The sequence below is a fragment of the Trachymyrmex cornetzi genome, unplaced genomic scaffold, assembly GCF_001594075.2.
Source record: "Trachymyrmex cornetzi isolate Tcor2-1 unplaced genomic scaffold, Tcor1.1 scaffold225, whole genome shotgun sequence".
Taxonomy (NCBI): Eukaryota; Metazoa; Arthropoda; class Insecta; order Hymenoptera; family Formicidae; genus Trachymyrmex; species Trachymyrmex cornetzi.
In genome coordinates, this window is record NW_017296901.1 from 659,958 (window position 1) to 679,261 (window position 19,304).

The window sequence follows — 19,304 nt, forward strand, 5'->3', positions numbered from 1 at the left end:
TTTTCTAGCGTGAAATACGGGAAATACGATGGAGTATTTCTTCTTCTATTGGAACGTTTGAGTATATATTAACTGCTTTATCGTTCCTTTCGAATTAACGGAACAATTTCTCGAAGGTTTCTATAGCTTTGTGTATTGCGCACGGAATAGCATTCTTCCCCATAAATCTACCACCCTCGCATCTTCGGATGCGATGTATCCGGTTTGTGGTACTTGTGGTCTTTTTCTGGCTATATGTCTTATCTCGCAACTAAAATTTGATCTCGATTTGGAACGACTGGTCTCATAATGAAAATAATTTGAAGGCGGAAATGAAAATTTCGGGATTTCATTGTGTATCTACCACTATGTATACTGATCAAATAATTACTACACTAATAATAATTGGTAAACATGAGTTGTACGAGAGTATAACGTATAGAATCGTTATTTAGATTATGTTAAATCATTTTTATGAAATAAAATATTTAATTAAAATTTATAAGTAAAATTTATAACTTTTGTCTTAGTTCAAGATTTTGTTACATGAAACAATCATGATAGAAAACTTTAAATTAACTTTAGAAGAAATATGTTAAAAAATAAAAAATGTAATATAATATACATAAAATTAGGAGGGCTCGGCGAGATATGAAAATTTTGGCCGATTTTCAGCTTAGTTCCTGTCTCTTGCTTTACCAAGGAACGGGAACCAAGATGAAAATTAGCCGAAATATACGGATCTCACCGAATCCTGCTAATTGATATCATTGTATGGCTAACAAACTTGTATCAAAAATAATTATGCCACATGAATATCTGCTGACAATGAGTTATTTTAATAAAATAAAACAGCATTCTGTGTAATTCCTTCTCTTCCACTAATTATAATCACAAATATAAAAAACTTTATTGGAAATTAAACATATCTTCTGAAACAAATTTTGATTCCGACTATCTTTTCTACTTTTCAAGACGAATAACATTTATAATATTTTGAAACTCAACATTTCCGTCTATCATAATGTTCTATTACGATCGAAGTGACTCTAATCGTGTGTCTCGCTGCACGATGCTAGCGTTGAGATATCCGAGCCACTATTGGTATATATAATATTGCAGCTTTGTCTCGTCTCTGGTTGAAATGACACGCCATGATACTCCCAGATACAAATTGGAAGCTGGACAGAGCGGGTTGAAAGTACCGCCAGAAACAGAAACGGGGATAGAAATGGAACAGGATTGCGGCGGCTCCAAAGTCCCTCTGACATTCTGGCAAAACGCGTTCAAACGTAGGCGAGCTTAGGGACGAGTAAGCGACCACTCGTAACTGCAGACAACTCGTCTTCTAAATGAGAACGAAGCTGAGGTAAAGCACCGCGCACATCCTCCATTTTGCGTGAATGGCTTTAACTCGCCTCTCTCTCCTTCATCCAGCGAGGACACTAAATCCGACAGACCTCGCGAAGCAGCTCCCGCATGCACGGTTTCCACCGCTTGTTGTGAAAGCAGTAATTACATGTATAACTCGAAGGAGCTGCGAGTTAGATGTGTCCAACTTATGTCTAATGATTTCCAGAAGAAAGATCATAAAGTAGTGTCCAAGCTATTCATTGAGTATTTAAAATTTTTGATAAAAAGAACATGAATATTAATTATAAATCCACGACTATATTATCAAGATATTAAAAGTCAAAACTACTAAAAGAAAATCAATTTAATTTAAAAATTGTATAGATCGCGCGCCAATATACTCTCAACAAAATACGTTTGATAGTTATTACCTACTAGACTTTTTTTTTCTCAGTGATTGCATTATAAATTATATAATAATTATTTATTTATTTTAACAAAATTAGTTTTGTACGAACTACAAGTTTTTTTAAGTTCCTTAATTTATTCGTGCAACAAATTTTTCGTGGAAATGGGCAGATAATCGAGGAGTTGAATAAACCAAAATCCAAGGAATCGACATCCAGATTGCGGAAAAGCCCGTTAATTAATGCGAGTCAAACGCGCTTAGCGCTGAGGTGCTTTCAGTGTGCAAACTTTATTTCTCGCTGAAGGATATTTCCTTTCAGAGAATACCGCACGAAGAAAACGAGAAGAGTGGAAAAGCAAGCGACTTAGTTCCCAGAGAAGTTCCGCGTAACAATATGGCCGGTCTACCAAAGAAACGCCGACGCTTTACCTTCGCATCTTTCTGCAGTCGCCGCCTACTCTACTTTAATTAGCCTCGCCCGTCGGTAAACAATAAGCCGTTATTTCTGACAAATTAATTTGAAAAACAATTCTGTCTGTCGGGTCACCGGTTATGCGACGGCGCAGTCGCCGGCTTTTATCCCGCTGGGGGATGCGCGTCTCAAAACATAACGAGCATCCCTTTCATGTAATACTACACCGTGGTCCACGCTTCGCCGGAATTCCTGAGACCCGACCGCGTTAAGCTCCCTCAGGATCCTCTCCGACTGCAAGAAAATCAGTCCATCGTTGTCGAAGAGCAGAACATCGCACGGCATTCAACAATCTCATCATAAATTATTGAAGCGACTTTGTTAAATTTATACTCTGAAAGAAATGTTACTTAAGTAAAGTACCTCATTTTCAGAATTTCGACATAATTGACAGCTTTATAGTTCTTCTCTAATAAGGATTTCTTGAATTTTTTGTATCTTTTGAAGATATATAAGTTTTGATTAAGTATATATAAAAAGTAAGGATTTACATATTTACGTTTTCTTTATGAATCGGTCATAATATTCTTTATTTAAATCATCTCGATATAAATTCTATTTTTTGATAGAATTCTTAACTATAACTATTGAGAATTCTTAAGAATATATAATAAAAATACACATATACATGTGTATATATATATATATATATATATATTATATGTTACTGTATAATAAATATTATATACATAATATATAAAAATAAAAAAAGTATATCTCTTAAATTTATTATATATATATGTTACAAGTAAAGTTCGCAAGTGGGCAATGCTGACATTAGTTGCTTTCCATTTACATACAAGTGAAAACTTGAGTCTGAAGTGAACTGAGTATTTTATACTCAGATTAATGACATCACTATTTGCTTACTTTGGTAAAAAATTATCACATGTCAACACAGGTTCATAACGTCACTTTGAAGTGTGTTTACGAGACTCATTAAAGCACATGGGATTGATCTCGTGCAGTTATGGGTAAAAACTCAGTTGAATCTCACTTGTCAGAATGCAAAAGGAACGCACATCCAACTGAATTATGACGTCACAAGTGAAAATTATCTGAGAATCGGTGTAAATGGAAAGCAACTATTGTAGAGCAGGCAACTCGGGCACTGCCCACTACTTTGCCTGTAACGTAAATATGTATATATAAAGTAAATACTTTTAATTTTTAGGTAACTATTTAGTTGTATCTTGATTCAACTTTTCGCAAAAGGAAAACTGATTTCAAATTTGCAAAGACGCTTCTAAAGTTTAATGCGGATCTCTTATATGTCCCGTAAAACTCTATTATAATTAAGTACCGTGGAGAAATTTCCTGATGTTCATATTGCGTCCTCTTGCTCGGCATACTTGCAGAACATATTTCTCGCGTTAGAAAATACAGGCGAAGAACAGTCACGTTTAAACCGACCAAATCGCTTGTCGTCACTATGTTATCATCGTCGTTATCCACCGCGCAAATATTTAAGCATGCGTTCGTATATCCTGGAGATTACATGGGAAGCTCGGTTCGTTTCGTCCGACTTCATCAACATACTGATCAAACTCGATCTGTCTCGCTACGCGCACAAACTTAATACGAAACCATCGCCGTACCGTATCTTTTATAATTTGTCGCGTGCAATGAAATTGAATGAACCAGCAAACAATATGTAATTGAATCTTTTAAAGTGGTCCCTGTATAAATAACATTATCGCATAATATTATTGATCGTCGTATATTGAGCTATTCACAGATGTTTATTTTTAATTATTTAAAGGGGGCGTTAATATTGTACAAAATAATTGAACAATAATATTAAACATTTAAAAGCTGCTTAAAGGATTATTCATAGTTTTACATATATCACACACATGTATAAAATACGTTTTGCAAAAAGAGATTTCAACTCTCTCATCTTATCCCTGTATGTTTTACGAGGTAATCTATTTCTTGTCGTATTTGCTTAAAATTTCAGATAATTTATGTAACTATTTATTGTGAAACATATAATATTGGAACAAAAGTTCATAGCATTACAAATTATAAAATTCAAACAGTTATAATTTCGCCAAAAATAAACAAAATTTTAATAAAAAAAAAAAGATTTTTAAAGCTTAAAATATCTATTTTTGAAAAGTCTGTATTTTTTGAATTTTTGTGAGTTTAATAATATTTCAATATATATAGAAAACTAAAGCTGGATGAAATAAGAAATTTTCACTTTGTGGGCCTGTTGCGTACCCAAAAAAGAACTCGTGGAAATTTTTTACTTTTTGGTACGAAAGCTTAAAGGTTCCTCGATAAAACCGTTTTTTTTTTAATAATTCTAATATTCGTTGTCACTGAATTATCGCGAATTAAATAAAGGAACATTTTGACTTTGATTGCTCATAACTCCGTTAAAAATCATCGTATAATTCAAAAAACTTAAAGCTGAAATTTTTCTTTATCAAATAGTATAAGAACCAATTTTTTTTTAAACATGTAGACAAGATACAAATGAAGTAGCGCTACGGACTTTCGTTCCAATCGTAATTAACATAGATATAGATGTTAATTTACAGGAGTTGCATACAGATAAAGTGTCTATGGACACCAGAGACGTACTGGCAATATTGGCGCAAGTCTGCAAGCACGATTGAAAGTCGAGAGAGCTCTCAAATAGCCCGATTCGCTCCGCCCAATCTCTATCTTCACCATCTCTATTCGCGTTTCGAATGCATTTGGCGAACTTGGGACCGCTTCCGAGAGCTTCCGTTGCGGATATCCAGTTTGATAGTTTAAACCGGATATTCGACGCCTGCTCTCCTTCCTTTCCCTTTCTATCTCCCTCACCGACGAACGGAGAATGGAAACGGCGAAAGGGTTGTAGTTTCGGTGTGCGCGGGATGACGGTGGCACTCAGGCGGCTTATAGCAGCGCGAGACGCTCATCTGCATTTCAAATCGCACGCCCGCACGAAGATTTGTACGCGCGCACACCTTTCTGCGAACGTCTATTCAAACGTGTACAGCATCGTCCACTCGAACGATTGCGCGATGTTAAAACTAATGGATAAAGTGCAGGAGATACATGTTTATGATTCAAAGTTACCAATCTACGTTCAATCGATAGTTTGTACGCGATTCAATAATATTTATACACTGAGAAGAAAATTGTAATATCTATGACTATACATATAATTACGTGATACCATAATTACGATTATTACTACTATAATGTTAGTATCACACATAATTTCTTACGTATATGTATAATTCTGTTAACAAATACACAGGATGTCCGCAGTTGGCAACCCAAAATGAATATGATTACAGTTATTACTATCATAATACAATAATATCATCAAAAGTAATCTGATATAACTATAATACATGTAATTTTATAGCATATATATAGTACTATAACAGTAATAATCATAATTACAGTAAAATGTAATTATAGTTGTAATAACAAAAATTTTTCTCTCAGTGTACAAGGACCGATTACATTATATTATGAAAAACTAGTATTTCACAATATAATTCAATTTCATATTAGAATAAATAAATAAAGAATATGTATATTATTAAAAAGCGCAATATAAGATCGTTATTGCACTGTCTAAATTAAATTTTTAGCCAACGTTACTGCCATACATTATGCAAATGCACTTGCAACGTGCATTCTCACTTGGCTGACGGACGCGCGCGTGTTGCATGTACGCTCGTATATATCAAAGATGCGTCGCTCCATGATTGTTTTCGCCCGCATACACGCACGTCGAGGGATAGCGTGCACATAAGACGGAAATTCCGTTGGATAGCTGCAGGGCCCCACGTTCTTCCCCTTTCGTAGCAGAATTGAGCGGCCGCGGATTTACGGTAAGCGCCGCGCAAACGAAACGAGCGGAAGTCGACCGTACTTCCGGATCAGACGGCTAGGCGAAAGTCTGCTGCGGGCTCTTCTGTCCCGATTAAACTACGCGGAAATCCTATCGAGGTGCAGACGCCATTAGCATGCGATGTGTACACGCTACGTCTGTGTACTTGATTGATTAATTCAAACAAAAGCGACTTGTTCTATATAACCGCAAAAAGTGTGGGACTTTTAAATTCGGCTTGTCGGGCGATTTTTATAGTTAACTAATTTTGTTTAGCATTCCTTAGATCATTTTTCTAAAATAATATATCTATAAATAACATTGTATCATTTTCTAAAGAATTTTCTTTGCAATTTTAAGAAATTGTATTATTTTATTTTATGCAGAATTTTCTATAATTTTAAGGAAATCTCAATCTTTTATGTTGAATTTTTATGTTATTTAAAAATGCAATTATATAACAAAAAAAAATATATATATACATATACATAAAGTTAAATGTCCAAGCGAAAATGTCTACATGGATTTTGCCGTTGCTGTGATGGAAGCGATCGGCTGGGGAAATTCATGGTCGGGATTTTCCGAAGTAGCGACTGAAACTTCGTCGTCTGCGCCCGAGGCTGCGATATCGATAAGGGCTTACCTTGCCGACCCCGGTGAGCTCCTTTACGCCTATCCTCCTGAGAAGGGCGGGAGGTGCCGGAGGTGGTGACTTGAGAAGGAGCGCAGCATATCCATTGGGAAAAATAGGCAACTCGTCAGATCCGATGTTTTCATCGCCGGAACGTCGTCTACGATGCGGACTCGACGACAAATTCAGTTTTTGAGCTGCCCTGCGACACAAAAATGTTTATAATTTAATATTGCTATCGTGCGTTGCATATACAATATATTATACATTTTAAACACAAAAATAGTTTCCGAAAGAAATTTAATAAAATAATTATTCGTTCATTCATCTCTTATTCTGCTGTCATCTTGGCGCGCAAATAAAAATATTAAATATTAAATATTATATTCCCATTTCAAGTTTGTAATGATTAAATTCGCGCGCTTACGATGTAAGAATGTATCAGAACAGTCGAGAATCCAAGTTTACTCTCATTTCTACTTTCTCGGGCCTGGCCCGACAGATATACCTGCGGAAGGGTCTCTGTATCCCGGAAGGTATGTGTCTCAAGGGTGACTGGGTGACATACTCCGCGGGGCGGGCTTGGTAATCAGCGGAGGTAATGTGCCGGAACCCCCCGTCGGCGTCGTGCGGGGTACACCGAGGTGGCCGCGTTTAAAGGGGTGCACCGGGAACGAGAGCGCTCGCCGATGCTCGACGTTGGCGTCAGTTTTGGCGACGGGTAGGGAAGTTACGCAGGGTGGTTGCCCTAACTTCTCTCCACCCCTCGTGGGCCTCGTTAACCCACGCTCTGTGAAATTGGAAATACCAGCGACCTCTCGCGCACTCGTTCGCCCCTGAGGTCGGACCCCCAACTTCCCTCCCCTCTTTCGCATTCCCGCGCTCTGCGGTAGGCGCCTCCAGCGGGCTGTGGAGCGTCATAAAAAAATGGAAAGTATGGGGGATGCGACTAGGCGTCGGCGTCGCGTCGGACGGGACACGGCCGATTATCGCCGCGAGATGCAGGATGCAGTTGCGCCGCGCCGTCAAGTGAATCATGTCGTTCGATGCTCTTTCTCTTCCGCTCGAGCAGGTGCGAACGAACGACGCGTGAAACGACTTACGAGGATTGCGACATGCGTCAACCGACGATTTCTTTAATAGATTTTAAAGCTGATCTTGGAAAGAAGGAGAGACCCAGATGAGACTTTATCACGCCATTCGGAGCCAGTCTCTTCAAGTACAGTGAAATAATAGGGTAATTTTGGGACAGACGACCATAGTTTCCGGAATTGATGGCTACAGTAAAAAAACGTGTTTTCCTTCGCTAAAGTAGTTTTCAAAGTTTCTCTGTTGAGTAATAGGTTTTATAGGGATTTAAGGATTAAGGTATCCACGCTGTTTTTGTCAATTTTATTTTATGTGTTTGTCTGAGTTTAACCATGGCCAATGAGAATATAATTTTACATAATAATTATCAAATACGCACCACCATCGATATCTGCAGATAGAAGAAATCTATAAATTCTTTTTCTTTTTTTCTTACCTTTCTCTTTTTCTTTTCCAACATCAAATTTCAAAAAAATATAAATAAAAAATTAATCTTTTAATAAAGTAGGACTAATTGAAATAATTTCTGCGAACAGAGAAAATACAATGCCACGCGAAAAAAAGAACACTTTCAAGTTAATTATGAAATCAGTTAAAAATTGTCAATCCTGTCTCGGATGGCCAGGATACGTATGCAGAGCGCGAGCAAACCGTGTAAACCTTTAAGGCAATTATAGTACCCAGCAAATATCGCACAAAAGCTTTCGGACGTTTTTTATTTGGGTTCAACGACGCCGAATTCGCGTAACGCGTGCGCGCACGGCTCGTCGCAGTCGCGTAACATCCATCGACAAGCGGAATGTTTTGCCAACCCGTTCAAAAGGATTGTTTTCGCGCACTATCAACGCTGTTGCGCGCAATAAATGGCATCGACAGAGAGGGAAAAAAAGCGGCTACAGAGGAGATCCACGAGGTCGCAGCTCGTCGTGCCGTTTTAACGAGCAGGGACTGCTTGCTAAGCTGACGTGTAGCATCACGTTGTGTGTTTTGGAATTTTATGCACTTTTTCTGCATCGGGCGAGCTCAACCTCTAAGTTTTATGCTTGATTTAATTATTTACAATTTTCCTTTCTCGGAGAGACCGAAAAGAGACTGGACGAACGAGGAAGTTTATGGAGCGGGACACTTTGACGAATAAATTACCTTATACATCAGAACTCTTTTAAAATAAACATTCCAGTGGTTTTTTTAACAACGAGAACAACGCAAATATCTTTTGGTTCCTCTTTTTCACAGCCATACAGCGATATTGGCTATACGAAGAGATAATTGCGCTAATATACATCTTGTGTTTCTTCGTAATAAATACATTTTAAACCTCGTGAAATTATAATAACTACCAGCAAAATGATATCAAATGTTACTGTGCATTCTTTACGCGATGTGGAATGCGTAATAAAACATGACTGACCCCGGCGAGATATTTCTGTAATTAACGCAGGCACAATTAAGCAGTCTGTCTCATTAGCGGCTTGAGAGCTTCCAACGAAAAAAAATTTTTTTTCTCAACATTTTACACAATAAAAATTTATCGTGGAAAAAACTTGATAAGCGCGTAAAAAAAGAGCTGAAACTTTGATAACTTGCATTTATAAAACGTTTGTATTATCACATTAAAAGGTTTATGGAATATATGCTATTATATATGGTATTTAGTATAATATAATCTAGAAGAAAAAATGTATTTTTGTATATAGCGATGTACATTTTAACGTATTTTAAAATAAAATTTAGAATTGATTATTTCAAAATATTTAACTGATTAAACATTTAAATACATTAAAGGTATAACTAATGAAAGATTAATTACTTTGCAATATATAATGGTAAGTAAAAGAGCAATTGTGTCATTCATTTTGAAATAAATACAAAAGTAAATACAAAATGAATCCAAAAATTAATTTTATATAAATCAGTAAATTTTTAAGTAGGCTTTTTTACGTGTACACAAGCAGAATGGAAATATTATGGTATTTTATCACGAGCTGGCAGTCGTAAGATTACGAAGCAAGCGAAAAGCCCATTCTGAAAGTAATGTATCTTCTATACTTCGCAATATGTGCCTAAGGAAAATCTAAAATAGAACGTGAACGAATGTGGTAGACGCAGGTGCGTGTCACAAAGGCGCAATCTATTTCATCAATCAGGAGGAACAGATGCGTACTGGGTCTCATACATGTATTCAAAACCTCCAATGAAATATCGCCGAAATCCCCATATTTACCGTTGTCATTGACATTTAATATCTTAAAAGCGAGGCACAAAATGCCGATATGAATGGAATATTAAACTGCGTACACTAAAAATATGACTTTTTATCGATTTCCACAGTTCATATTGTAAACCTATTTGCATTACTCGCAAAGTGTATTTTACACCCAAATATTGTATCTCAATTTTCATTGCTTTATTTGATAATTTATAATTAAATAAAAATAATAATATATATTCTTCAAATAAATCCATGAATGTAAAAGTATTTGCTAATTCTGAAACAATTTGTCCTAATATAACAATGTATATATAAATCGCATAATATATAAGTTCAGTAATTATTGGAAGATTAAGTAATTATATTATCAAATTTTGATTATATTATATATAAAAGTACGTATATAAATATAGAATTCTTATTGAATATTTTTGTGATATATTGAAAAATGAAAGTAGTACTGAAAATTGTACTTGTTTATATTATTAGCATTCTACACGAAGTAAATTAAAATGGAGTTTTATTGATTTTTATTTATTAAAATTATTTTTAAAAGAAAAATTTTTGCTAAATATGTTTAAATTTAAAACAGTAAATCAAATTTAGTTAATAAAATGTAAAAAAAATAAAAAGTATTAAAAAATAAAACAAAACTATAAAAAAAGATCATACAAAAATATGTCAAGTACATAAATGCATTCAAAGATATGCAATAAAAATTTAAAAAACCTTATTCTATTCAAGACGATTTAAAAATAAATGATTTTGACCATGTTTAAAATGGTATTGTGATTAAGAAAATTTTGTTTTGTCAATTTTAATTACTATCTTAAAGTGCTATCTTTTACCTTCAAAATGAATTTTATTAATTTATATTAATTTAAATTTTTATTAATTTATATCGCTATTTTACCTAATTGTTCGTGATATTTGTATTTGTACCTCTATACTTAAAAGTCATTTATTTATTCAACTGTATTTGAAATGCTTTTCATGAAATGACTAATTTCAGTTGTAATATTGACTGATTTTCCCAGCGGAGCTTTCAATGTATTATATTCGGTTGCGAGCAGCGCATTTCACGGTTTGCCGCGTCGCACGTCGAGCGATTGTAAATTTTTTGGAACGCACGTTTTTACAGTAATAAAAGAATCGCGGAGAGAGAGAGAGAGGGGGGGGGAGGGGGGAGGAGGACCTGCGGGGTCCGCTCGTAACTCGCGTGGAAATTACACGCTTAATTCGCGATGTTATTTACGAGCGAACGGACACTCGTCGACCACCCTCGGGGGAATGGACAGGGGAGGTCGAGATATAACACCGCCCTTCTTGGCAATCCGCCACGTATCTCGGCTTAATCAAGGAAATTATGGCGCGAATCGCTCTAAATGTCCGGTTCCGTTAGTAAGGTCGCATATTTTGCGCCGCGACACGTTCGATATCAGCATGGCGTGTGAATTAAAAACTTTTGACGAGCGGCACGTGACGAGGTTTTACGAGCCCGCAGCAGAGGGAAAACGAGCAGGTCGGTCGCGAGGAATTTTGTAGGTGGTAGATTAATTAAACAGCCCGTGCAAGAGCGGCACACACCACAATCGACCTTTCTGCCTGGCAAGACCACGAATAAACTCGAGGGTGAACACAACAGCAACGCTAATAGCAAGACCACTAAACAAACGCGCGTATCATGGTACACCATTACGAGTAATCGCTGTGGAAAATTATTCATGTGGACATCCGAAAGGCTAGTTGATTTTCTTTTTTTTTAAATAGGGCAGATTACGTAGAGTTTACGTTCCATCTTCTTCTTATTCGCACATTCGTCAAGAACAATGTTACATAACATCTCAAAAAAATTTTATTTCTGCAATTACTTTAATATTCATGGATCTGTCTTCTGCAGTCACAGGTGTACTCAAGATTTCGGTCGAGGAGGGGGAGGGGGGGGGCAAACATTTATCTTTACACAAAACTTATCATTAATATTTATATTAAAGCCTGCTGCCTTCAAAGATCTTCAGCGAACTTTTTTACAAACAACGCGTGGAACACAAGTTGGGCAACGAGCGTTTACTTTTCAGCGTCAAAATAATTTTCATAACTTAATCGGGTCTCTTTTTCAAAATTTAGGCAAACATCTTGACGTACGCCCATACCTACAGATACACTCTTCGAGGATACAATCATGTAAAATAACTGTAAAATTAGCTTTTTTAATTGAGCAAAATTTGACAAATGGAAATTATATTGCTCCGATAGTCACTAACTGAACTTTATCAACGATATCTTAAGCTGTCTGTTGCAAGACGGAATGAAGGGGTTTTGATAGCCACCAATGATGTTGAAAGTTATAAGATTCACCGAGCCACGACAAATTATTTGTCGAGACTGGCGGCAAATGAAATTTCTTCCGGACGGATTAAATTTGCATCCTCATTAACTGCTTTTCCTGCCTGCAGAAAGTTACAAAGCTCTCCGTCGTTCTGTAAACACCTTAATGGACGCTCAGTGAAAAATCTCTAACATTTTTATAGCGGAACGTTGACGAAGAAAAATCTTTTTTCACCGTACATTGTACGCAAGGTATCGGCAGCGTGCCTAACGTTATCACGCCCATTGCACTCCATGGTATCCCATAGCGGGGGATAATTGTAGTTTAAATTCGGCTCTCCCTACCCGTTGCAACCGATATCGGTAATCGCATTATTACGTGAATCCGGCTCCCGACCTATTACTAGTGAAGTATTATCGCTTGAAAAGTTAAGCCTCTTACACTGGCTCTACGATCTATAAATTTTACATTGCTCTCGCTTCAAACGCGCTCGGCTTTTGGACGAATCTTCCTATGGCAATCCACAGAATGGCAAAATAATATACTTGAGCGCCATGCGATTTAGAATTCTCAATTGAAGCTAGCTATACGTACGTGCGAGACGCAGAACGCTATTTTTGTAACAGAGGTTTAAAATGGCGAATAATAATAAAGAGTTGGACAGATATTTCATACTTGTGCCTAAAAAAATAAAAGAGAGAAAGCAAGCGAGCGAGAGGGGGAGAGGGGAAGCAAGAGAGAGAGAGAGAGAGAGAGAGAAAGGCTCTAAGAGAAAAGTCCGTATTTTACCCATATTTATCTCTGTGAAGTTAGTGCACCTTACTTTTTAAAAAGATAACTTTTTCTTACAGTTCTAAATGCATTCCTAAGAGTTCTGGAGTTCGTTAATGAAATTAAAAATAGTTGTCGTAAATTTAGTTAAAAAAACACGTATTTATGAGAAATTTTATTATCTCTTACATTATACGGGAATACTGAAATATATTTAACTAATATGTTCCCTTGAAAATATATTTCTAAAAAAGATTGTCGTACCTCTGGTGGTAACCTCGTTTCTGTCTTTTTTTATCAGCCTTAAAATTTGCTCTTCACGACTACGCAACATATCACTCTCGGCATGACAAATGTTTGAATAATTCCTCCCGGTGCACACACTTGAGAGAGTGCGAATCGTTACGCGATCGAGTCCCCGGGGCGGAGGACGAGAACACGAGCCACATGAGCTATGTGTAACCACTCCATAAATTACGTAACAGCCCGTTCTCGTCTCTTTTTACTTCGCACCCGTCCCCGAAGTGCGCGACGCGGTGGCTCGGCAAACTCGCCAATCCCGTTTGCACCGCCGCGTTGGCGGGTGGCGCCCTCTTTCCCCTGTCCTCTATCTCGTCCTGTCCCGTTCCATCGGGACTCTGTCACGCACCTTTCTCCGTTCGGTTGCCCGGAAACGAAAAGAAAACACCGGCGGGATCTCGCTAGAATAGATGGAGAGCACATTCGAGAGGATGTCGCGCCGCTCTCCGGGGTTCTCCTTCGGATAAATCTCGTCACTCTCACGTCGAAACGACAAATTCCGCCCACGCTCCTCACACCCTCTCCTGATTGAATTGCCATAATCGATCCATGAAAAATCCCGACCGCGTATTCAACGGCCTCTCGCATTACCTCCATTCTCCCCGTATTTTTCTTAGCCCGGGACCTCTTCTACTCTCGCGCTTCATCCCAGCGAGATAATCAAGAGTGCATTTGCTTTAATCCTTATCAACCCGTCTTTGCCTCTCGCCGCGCACTTCTCGCTCCGTTTCCCCAACTCGTCTATTTTTTCGGGATTTCAATCGACAATCTTGCGTTTTTCATTTTTTTAATAAATAAAATCTTGTTTGTTAATAATCGCGCGATTTCAAGCCGATTTCAATGCGACTCTCATTGTTTCATCACTTTTATTATTCTACCGATATTCTCGATAATCCTGATTATTTTCTTGTTTCAACAACATATGTTTCATTCGTAAATATAATCATTTATTCGTTACCTCTCAAAATGTTCATTTTTATAAACAGTTTATGATTTCCTGTTCCGATATGTTATACCAATGAGTACATACCTAAACATAATTAACTAGCTATATAACTACATGAAAAGGACGACTTTACTGAAATATCTAAAAACTTAACTAAGTACAGTTCTGAAAATAATTTTGTTAGGCCATCAAAATAATTACATAAGATGCTTAAATTGATTGCTAGAATATCAAGATCTTTTACATTTTACACTTATTATGCTTAAGCATCTTACATAAATATTTTGATGGTCAAATAAAATTGTTTTCAATCTTTCTGTATATACACGGAGAAAATTTTATATTAAGTTTTAATACAATTTTAAATTAGACTTTACTATGTCTTGTATTTTCGATGGACTCTCACAACATGACTCCGACTTTTACTATGGTAATACTAATTTTTATCACATAAATAAAGTAATTATTTTGTTAAGCCATATTCGAACAAGAAAACAGTTAATTTTTACTATGGTACGCAAACAAAATTTGCTAGGTATATTTGATTTTATAATAAAAAATGTTTACGATGAAAAAGTGTAAAAATTACGTTATATTATTGTTTTTAAAGAAATAACTATAGCATTTAAACTTATAATTTACATGAAGATCGCAGCTACTACCACATTATAGTAATTTTAAATATAAAATTTTCTCCGTGTAGCTAAATTTTTGGCAAGTAAAATCGTTCTTTCTGCGTTACAATAACGTTTAATTTTTTATTTCGAGAGAAAATGTGCACTCGTAAAACCGTGAGTTTATATGCTTATATAAAAAGAGCCATCGACAATAACTCGCGACGTATTTCGTCCGTGAATAAGCAAACTTGGACGCGTTTTCTCGCGGGAAAGACTTGACGAGTCGATCTTTTTACCGTGCACGTGAAGTAGTAAATCCGTTGTAGGTATTCGTGAAAGTATCGCGCCCACAAGAGAGGCTCGTTTAACTTACATTGGCGTCGTGCATAGCCCTCGCATCGTAAATCATGCGGGATGTCGCTCCGTCAAGAACGGAGTAGCAGGATTTTGTATGTTATGATCGAAAGGAAGCGCAGATGTCTCAGCTGGTCGATCGCTGCAAAACTCTGATTGAATTGCTCCCGTCATTTGCTCGTATGTAACAAACTGGCTGTCGCAGACAATAGTCTGCGCAACGCGTAAGGTTCGATGCCGAGAGACAGTATTACGAATAAGACGGAAGGAAGATTGTAAGGAAAATTATTAATGTAAAGTAAAAGCATTATTTATATGTAATACTTAAAGGAAATAAAGTGAATCATAATAATGACACCTCGTTAATAGAAAAGTAACACAACTAAACAAAATTAAATTTAATTCAGCAAGAGAAATCCTATATTCTCTCAAAGTGGATATTAATGCTTAGATATTTCGATGTAAATTTATATACCCAATTCTGAAAACCACGCACCAAAATCTTTTTCCTAGGTTTAAAACACAATTACGGTAAAAAGAACTAGAGTAATAAAATATCACATATTAAATGGACAAGCAATTTAATAATATTATAATGCTAATAAATATCTTGTAAGAAATTAATATTTTTTTATATCAATGAGGCGATAAAAATTTGTTAGGAAGATTAAAATAAAGTAAATGGAAAAAGTTCTTTTGTATATCCGACACAAGCATTGTTTGCTTTAAGATGCATCAACGACACAAGGAATTTTACGTGAAATGACGGTCTGTTTGTTCCTTCACAAGACTCCAGAAGATCGGTACTGAAGTTCAGGAACGCCCTGTGAATCCACATTTCAAGCCTCTCCTTTACCCTTGTCTGCCTCGCTGCTGTCGAGTCTCGTAAGGCGCCGTGCCGATCGCAGTGGAAAAAAATAAAGAAAGAAAAGCGCCCATTGCTCGTCTCGATAGTTTCCGTAAGAGCTGTCGATATAATTTCCTTTCTACATGAACGGTTGCGGGAGAAAACATTTCACCCTGAGGCATCCGGAATGCATCCCTACGATCCATGAAAGGGGATGCGGCTTTCGTTACTTTGCGGAAGGATGGAATTCCTGACGTTTTTGACGAAACGTCCAATGTCGTGAAGAAGACGAGGACGCAAGTGGCAAGATAAATTCGTCCGCAATCGCGCATGAATAATATTTATCTTACGACAAGCATTACTTGTTCCTCTCTGTATCCTATGCATTCATGGGTACGATATGTTACTTCGTCTCAGTTCTCTCCTTCTCTTTTTTTCCACCTTCTTTGTAAAGAAGATAGACGTATTCGAACAACATATACACAAGCAATTGGTATTGATCTCAGATTACGTGCATGGTTTCAGTTTTTAATTAAAATATCATGACATTAGAGTTTTCAAGATTTTGCAAAAAAATTATTATTGCAATTTTTATTTCAATAAATGAGTACTTCTTGTTAATTAACAAGATGCGAGGAGAAATGATCTATACAATTCTGCGCGAAGCGTGACATAACTGCTAATGTGTATAGATATTATGCAGGATATGACAAGAAGCTGATACTAAATGCGATTATTTGGTTCTTGTCTCATGTTGAACGTTATTTTGTAATTAAATAAATGGAACTAAACATTAGATGGATGATTTAACGCCTGTTAATGAACTCAAGATTCACGTAGGTATTCATCTATCATGGAAAATGCTACGAAACTCACAAATAAGAAATAATAATGAAATAAATGACACATGGAAAGAACAATTTTACTGAAGTAACTAAAAATTAAATAAATACAAATCTAAAAATAATTTTGTTGGACTAAAACAGTAACGTAGGAAACTCACGATGAGCATTTATGCTGTAAAAACTTTTGACATTCTAGCAATCAGCTTGAAGGTCCTACATAATTTTTATAATTTAACAAAATTATTTTTAGATTTGCATTTAACTAAATTTTTGATATTTCAGAAAAATTATTTTTCGGTATAAAGTTAGTCACGAAAATAATTCATAAAATGTAAATCTCGTTTCTCCATTTTTGTACAAAACTTTTAGATAAAAATGTAACAATAATGTCAATATAATGCTGTGAATCAACAAAAAAACTTTTCCATTTTTCAACTTAATATATGCATCTATCAGCATTTCATTTAATAATGTAAGTATCATTCGTCGTCATGTAATATATCTAAATGGCAGATATAAAATATTCACGGTTAAAAAAATGGGAGGACGTAGTAGTAAGAAGAATAGTTTAAATATATAGGAATCCCATGGCGATGATGAAATACGATTATTACCTTTTATCCCGAATCGCGGTAACTCGGTTGACGAGCGATCGGTTCATTTCATGGCGCGTTACACGCGTAATTTTCGAATATTGCTCTGATTTATCGCTCGTATTAACGAGAGAGCGCCAGGAACGCTCGCTTCCACGCTCGCTTCCACGCTCGCTTCGACGACGACAGGACGATCTTCATCGTCGATGGATTCGCAAGAATGAGAACGCGTACCCTTCTCGACGAGCAGCCATAAATATTCAGGAAGGCGCCAACAAGGAGCACAGACCCTCGAAAAAGCGTGTGATCCGGCCGTGCGAGGAATCGTGGAAATCTGATTTGTGTTACGGGAAAGTTTGATTGCCGATGGAATCGGTTGGAGGATTACGAGTTTTTTTCCACGACGCTTCGAATTCCTCCGCCTAGAAATTCTCAAAATTTAATTACGTTGTTCGGAAAGTAATACCACGCATTAATTACAGTTAAAAATTTGCCTAACAAATTAATACTGATATAATAAACTATGAACAAACATTGAATTATAAATTCTAAATAACTAAAGAATTTTCCTCAACTTTAAGAATTTTCCTAATGAATTTTCTCTTTCCTCTTTAACTTTAAGAACTTTCCTAACGAGTTAACGAGTAACGATTTTACCAAAGTATTTAAAAATTTAAGTCTTTTTTATTACATTATCTCAAAATAATTATGTAAGATGTTCAAGCATAACGAGCAATACTGCAAACAGTTTTGACATTCAAGAAATCAGCTTTAGGCATTCTACATAATTATTTTGATAATTCAATAAAATTATTTTCAGATCTGTATCTAGCTAAATGTTTAGATACTTTAGCAAAACCGTTCTATCCGTGTAATGATATAAATAAAAATTAAATACTATAATAATAAAAAATACCTCAAGTTTCAAATAATAAATCTTGACTTTTACAAATTGCATATGAAAATAATGTGTATTTGTTAATTTTGATCATTTTCTACCTGCGAATGTTCCACTACTATTGCTAGAGAATGCAAAATGCTCGAAGAGTTCCGGTAAATTCCTGTTAACGATTAAAAGTTCACGCGGCTATCAGGGCAAAGAGCCAGAGATTAAGAACGTATAGCGCTTCGCAAGCGAAGGGATGTCTCGTGAGTTAGAACGGCAAGTTCCTTATGAGCGTGAGAAGTTCGCAAAAGTTCCCCGATGCAGATATTTGCATGCTCGTACATCTTACGGCACAAAGATGAATACCGAGAACTTACGACAAATCTACTTACGTTGTATTATTATAGTTGGAATTGAAACGGAAGGATCTTTACGAAAGAATTTTCCCCTCCAGTATTTAACAAATTTCATCGTGTTCTCACGAAATTCTAATGAAATCGCGTCAACCATAGACTTCTATACACCTATTACACATTACATCGCTAAAGGAGCATTTATGTACGTATTCTCATTTGATTTTAAGACAGGAATATTCGACTGTGATTATTATATTCTTACAGATTACAACATACGATATACGGTTACAGCTAGTATAAATGTTCCTCAATTCCCTTATTTATCATACCTAAAAATTGTCTCCAAAAGCTACGTATTATATGTACATATATGCGTGACACATGCCCGTTTTTACCAATGTAATTTAATTGTAATTTTGATTCAACTAACTCTTCATCTTTTTGAAAAAAGTTAAAAATAATCTATTA

The 19,304-nt window shown here is 36.1% G+C and overlaps 1 protein-coding gene across 1 annotated transcript in view; it reads right to left on the minus strand.

Moving 5' to 3' along the window:
* LOC108760519 (kinesin-like protein CG14535) overlaps window positions 1-19,304 on the minus strand; it is a 259,700-nt gene that overhangs the window by 122,486 nt on the left and 117,910 nt on the right. Inside the window, exon 2 of the mRNA XM_018506530.1 lies at window positions 6,704-6,893. Within this exon, the coding sequence (XP_018362032.1) occupies window positions 6,704-6,893 (190 nt within the window). The remainder of the gene's footprint in view (window positions 1-6,703; window positions 6,894-19,304) is intronic.